The 6,000-nt window shown below is 44.2% G+C and overlaps 1 protein-coding gene across 3 annotated transcripts in view; it reads left to right on the plus strand.

Annotated features, from left to right (window-relative positions):
- Positions 1-4,883, plus strand: part of LOC147904079 (phosphatidylinositol deacylase) — a 71,788-nt gene extending 66,905 nt beyond the window's left edge. For 2 of the 3 annotated variants that reach the window (XM_087370458.1, XM_087370465.1), the window contains exon 18: positions 4,156-4,883. In XM_087370458.1, the coding sequence (XP_087226584.1) occupies positions 4,156-4,494 (339 nt within the window). In that variant the 3' untranslated portion in view covers positions 4,495-4,883. Of the gene's footprint in view, positions 1-4,098 lie in introns of all 3 variants that reach the window. The other variant, XM_087370473.1, reaches the window with a different exon arrangement.
- The last annotated feature ends 1,117 nt before the right edge of the window (positions 4,884-6,000 follow it).

Here is a 6,000-nt window from a genome sequence, read left to right on the forward strand (position 1 = left end):
GTCTGTAAGATGTAGCTGGGGCTCACCTGTTGGTGAAAACTTGGGACATTGCTGCCTCATCTAAATCAACGTCTGGCAATAAGCTAGTCATCTAAAGATTGAGAAGCGGTCTCGAGAAAGTGAGATGTCTTGAGGGGGAAGTAACATACTACGATGAAGAGGTCCTATCGAGAGGGGCATCTGATCAAATCGTCAGAAATTTAGCGTGTCATGCCTCTCGATGGAGATGCTCCCGATGAGGTGTGATTTGTATAGCATTGCCGATTCCTCTCAATCCATGTACTCCACTTGTCTCCCAAGTCTTGTCTTTGTGTGCTGACTCCCATGTGTACCCATTGACTGCGGGCAAAGGGCGATCTGAGCTTTGATGGCTTTCTATGTAAAACACTATACGAGAATTTCCTTGGATTTGAGCATATGGTACCATTACATTTCCAAATAGTGTAAGTCAGGATCTTGGTGCTCCGAGTACCCCTCCCCCCTATGCAGGAGAGGCACGGGATACTTGTCGAGGGCCTATCAAGATGTGTCCATCTCAAATCACAGCCCACTTCTCCTCCTTTCCGGCAATGTCTTGTTGCTCTAGAACGGTGCGCTTCTCCTTTATTTGCAAAGATGTGAGGTCCTCATGCATGTAGATCTCAGTGTGTTCCCGTAAGGTTGCTCGTTTGCCCGATGCTGCAAGGCGAGCGCGAGTGTTCCTAGATGATGATAAGATGCTCTTGGGTGGGATCTCGTTGTACATAGCAAGATCCCTCAATCCCATGCTCTTGGACTCCACAGGTGAAGCCAGGAAGCTAGTCGTATCCTTAATAGGGGCATAGGCCGTGTAAGGGATCCCCGAACTTTGATGTTGAGAGCCTTGGTGGCCTTGCAAGCTCCTGTTTTGTGAAGTCCACCCATCTTGAGTCTTTGCAATAGTTGACTGCATGGTGGCTTTTTGTCTCTCTACCGTAGGTCCGCTACTCGGGGCTATCGCCACCTCCTTACAGATTGTAATAGCTCCTAAACAAGGTTGTGCATGAAGTGATCTTGCTCCATCTCTTGTGCAGAGAGGCGATGAACTTCCATGATGATCTTCTCCCAAGCCTTGGTTGAAATCAGGTGTACCTGAGGTGGCGGGCATGGGTAGGGCAAGAATGGGGGCTGGGTGATGGGAGGTAGGGGTAGAGGGCTGAGGTTGATGAGGAGGCATCTAGAATGTTGTTGAGGCTAGTCAAACTTTAGAGGGAAAAGGTGGCCAAAAAGGAAGCGGAATGGCCAAAAAGGAAGCGGACTGTGGGAGGCTTAGAGAGATATGGTGGTGGTCAGGCTAGGAGGGCAGCTCGAAGTAATCACTGATGTTGACATTGATATTGGTGTCGATGTTGATGCTGGTGTCAATATTGGTGTCATTGTCAATGATGGGGCTGTCGTCTCCAAGGATGGTGATGCTGATGATGCAGATAACGATGATGTTGATGATGCAGATGATGATGCTGATGATGTTGGGTCAGCATATGGTGCAGCTCTAAAGCAGGGATAGCCACCATGCTGTAGCAAGAAAAGGTGTGGAAATGGAGGCGACTTTAGAGCAGGAGCTGTGGTGGGTGTGGAGAAGGATGTGATGCGGGGGTCGAGCTAGAAAAGATGCAGAAATGGAGGTGACTTTGGAACAGGAACTAGCGCGGGTGTGAAGTAGCTATAGTGCGTGGTTGAAACAGGTAGTGATGCCGGTATGGAGGAGTGGGAGAGCAGTGTAGGCGGGTGGGAGAGAACATGACACATGGATCGATGGCCCTCAGGTGGTTTCGGTTGTTTCCCACATGGATGGGGCTCTGATGTAGTTGATTATTTCATGCGATCCCATGCCTTAACCTCACATATCACTGATTTCTCCTTCTTGCCACCATCTCTTGATGGGGATTGCATCTCTCTCTTTTTTAATATATTGTGACACACTGCAACACCACCCACACACACTACATATTACAACATACACTTTGATCATAGCCTTTCACCTAAGTACTCCGTGTGTTTTTAAGCTCTAGTTATGTATATCAATGTTATACCGCTCCCTGAGGAGCGAGCCGCCTTGGCTCTCTCCGTGAGGCTGCCCTACACACTTTCACACACTTCACCCGTTCCACTCGTCTGTCACATCTTGGCTCAGTATCTTGCAATAGTTGGTACGATGATGAGTGTAAGGCTTTATACTGTCAACTTAGATTCGAGACTAAGCATCACTTTCCGAGTGAGGCAGAGACAATATGTGAGTACCGTAGTTTGGTCCGTCGGAAGAAGCAGGCTTTCACTCGCCAGAATGAGTAGGCATTATAAACGTTTTGTTTAACAACTCTAAGGACTTCTGAGGTGAGCCCCATCCCCTCTCACGAACACCACATATCGCACTCCTACGCACATGTCCTATGTCTTGCGGACTTTTTAGAGCTGCTGGTGTGAAACATGCAGCTTTGAAGCTTCATAATTGCCAAGCTACGAACCGGACCATTCTTCTTCAACGTTAGGTTGCTTAACATGCTTATAATAACTTGCAGTGGCTTTATGGGAAGCTGCATTGTGGCCTCTCTTATCGGATGTTTTTGCTGCCCCATAAACCTGCTGGTTGTTAATAGAGTTTTTCTTTTTTTTTCTCTCATATCCCACCGGAACACCCCACCGTGATAGGCACTCTTGGACTATCAAGATCCTAGTTGGCACTTCTGGATTCTAGATCTTTTGGTTCTCTCTGGATTTTGTGTTTTGGATTTTGGTTTTAGTATAGCATTCAGTGGAATGTGTTGGTCTATGCTCCTGATTTGGTGCCTCTGCTCTCTGCCCATCCTTGATTTTCCGGTTTTAGAACCGTACCATTCTTCTTCAACGTTAGGTTGCTTAACATGCTTATTCGAAAAATTTCTCCTCTGAATATGGGAATTTTTTTGCTAGTCTAAGACTCCTGCCATATGAAGCACAATGTGGCTGACATAGGGCAATGTAACCACTCTAGGGTTTTCTTGTCCTGAATCCTGATCTGGGCAGACATGCACTAATCCATGTTGCCTACTGCAAGGTTCTTTCTCAGCTGGTTTGTCAGGCCCATCGTAGGTAGCTGTAAGGCAGGTTACAGGTACCTGTTTATAGGCCATGGATCAGGTCCAAATCTAACCCTGTCGGGGATGATCATCTGGCTATAGTCGTTGGCAGTTAACCTGAAGAAGGGGGCTGACAGATGAGTCGGCCCCTAAAGGGGCCAGTAAGTCTGTTCTAGGTCCAAGTTGGCCAATTTGAGGGAGGCCCATGACATCAGGAGGCATTGGGCCTTTATACCTTGGCTGTAGGTAGTGCAGAACTTGGCCAAAGGAGGATCTCTTTTGTACTTGTATCAGTCTGCATTTGTGAAGCTTTAATATGATGTCATGACTGGTGTACCTTACCTTCTCAGTTATGCAGCCACCTTGGCCTTAGGTAGTGCAGTGCTTGGTCACAGGAGGATCTCTTTTGTATTGATCATTCTGCGTTTGTGAAGGTTTAATATGATGTTCTGACTGGTGTATCTTAAGGTTTTTCCCGATCTGAATGTTGCGCAATTCTATTCGCTTGTCTGCACAGAATATGTGAAATCTTGAGAGATTTTTGAATATTCCACCGTGAGGGTTAGCTACAGCAGGCTGCCCTCTTCTCTGACATATGGATATGTTGGTTCCAGGCCCTTGTGTTGCTTGTACAAAGCTAGTAGTCTCATTTGGATTGGGTCTAGATTTCTTATCAATATCTTCCCTTCTTATGGCCTCGCTAGGGTACAAGCTACTTCTTGTTGTTAATGGGTGGAGGACTGGGCGTGTGTTGTTTCCTAATGTTTAATTTTCAATAAACTATTATTAAAAATGTGGGGAATATTCCATCTGTATCTATTAGGCAGAAAATTAAGGCCATGCACAAGTTCATGAAAAGGTATGCATTGTTTCCTCAAATCCGGAATTTTAAAAAGACTAAGCTGGCTCTCTCTGACAAGCGAAGGTCACTATTCTGTCTTGTCTTTTGCTGAAAGCACGCACCAATATACACAAAATTTGGGGCCAACCCAACATACTTGCGGGTTTAACTGTGTTGTCTCAGGTTATTTTACGATGGAGATTGGAACAAGGGTTTTGATGAGATATACATTTTTTGCAGAGGCTTGGGATGGACAGAACTCTACCGTGGCTGCTTGATGCATCGCTTTCCTTTGGCATTATCCTCCATGGTTTTATGGGGAGTAAACTTGATGTCAATATTCCACTGATTCCACTTCCGTTCTTTTGGGGTGCATCCCTTAGTGACTCCGGTTTGAGCTCTGTTTATGCATTTGGAGGCTTGTATTCTTATTTAGCTGGGTTAGCCTTGGCTCCCTACAGGGTTTTTTATGCACTAGCAGTCATTGGTTTGTTGACTACAGTGTTCAGAGTTTTAGAAAGAAGAGGTAGAACAAAAGGAGATTACAGCTCAAAACGGCGCCATTTTCATAGACATTAGCAGTTTCTTTTTTAGAAATACATGCTGCAGCTTGTTTGAGGCAAATTAAAATTATGAGTGCACCACGTGACTCTCCTGGAAGTGATCTATTTTTTCCTTCCAGGGAGAGGTCCCCGCCTCACAAATGGAAGAAAAAGTCAAATATGGTGTTCTTGGCCTTAGAATTTGTACTCTTCATCTGTAAATTATGAAAGTGCAAGGCTAATTACTGAGGGAGCAAGCCTGCAGGGCCTGGTCCATCTTTCAATGAGTTGGAGTGCCAAGGGCTTTGTATGACTAACTGAGTCCTCACTAAGCCTGCTGACACAAATAAAGTGTCACGGGCTGTTAAACTTGTCTCCTATGTGGCTATCAAGGTATTGTTTATCTGGATTATTGGATTTGGACCACTTAATCTATCGTTACGGTCATAGGCGGTGCCTTCTTCATTTACATCATTCTTCATTGGATTAAATTGAGTACACAAGGTGCAAATGGGATGTACACTTACTATTGAGATGCTGTATATCATTTAATACTCTTCGGGCTCCTTAACCTCTGTTTTGCAGCCAAAACGTTTCTTGCAAAAGAGCTGCTATCGTAGTTCTGGAACGCACTAGTAGTCACGGATTTTGTATAGATTTTGTCAATATGGAACTTAGTCTTCATAGGCTCATAATGTAGAATTAATTCTGAAGTGGTGCAATGAGCTTTGTGCCCAATGGCAGGTATCAAGTGAGGGCTGTATCAAAATGGCTTTGGTACATATATTTGATGTATAATATTGAACATTTGAAAATAAAATACTGAAAGAAAGGATCTATTCAATGACATTTTTGTACGCCTATTAGTGTCCGGGCTTGAATTTTCAGATCTGCCCAGTGTGCACATGCCTTGCAATTGAAGGCCAGCCAGGTTCTAACAAGTGTCTGGGAGAGGTATGCTCGTTGAAGCATGGGTAAAATCGCTGTTTATGATGAAGGTTTGCAATCATGCAAATTTGGCTTGTTTTTATAATAAACTGTGGAACGGGTGAAATGGTTTGATGCCTTTTCGTTGATTTCTTTTGTTTTTGGGTTTATCTATGTATGTGTATGTGTATGTGTTGTATACCTGTGCATACATGTTTGTGTGCATGTGCCAGGGGGGCTTTATTAACATGATTTGTAGGATTAATTTGACCTTTGGAGCTTTGAAGTCCTCCAATCAGTTCACATGTTATTTTGTATGGGTTTATTTGATGTTCAACTTAGAGACAAGTCCATAATATTAAGGGGATTTATATATTTTGATGCTACACTTGCGATTGGCCATGTAGGGCTTGATTTATTTATTTTTGCTCATCAATAGATAAACGTTTTCATGCTTGAGGTGTTTGTATGAAGTGACCCTTGGACCATTATGGAGAGGGTATAAAGGTGGTCCTCGATAACATTTGACTGAGTTGTATATGCTTTATTGTTGTTACAAATGCTAGTACGTTTGACTTGAGGAGGGGGATTTGTTGGGAATTGTACCTACCTTAGG

The sequence above is a fragment of the Dipteris shenzhenensis genome, chromosome 3, assembly GCF_047967505.1.
Source record: "Dipteris shenzhenensis isolate YYH24624 ecotype China chromosome 3, Dip_SZ_1.0, whole genome shotgun sequence".
NCBI classification, from domain to species: domain Eukaryota; kingdom Viridiplantae; phylum Streptophyta; class Polypodiopsida; order Gleicheniales; family Dipteridaceae; genus Dipteris; species Dipteris shenzhenensis.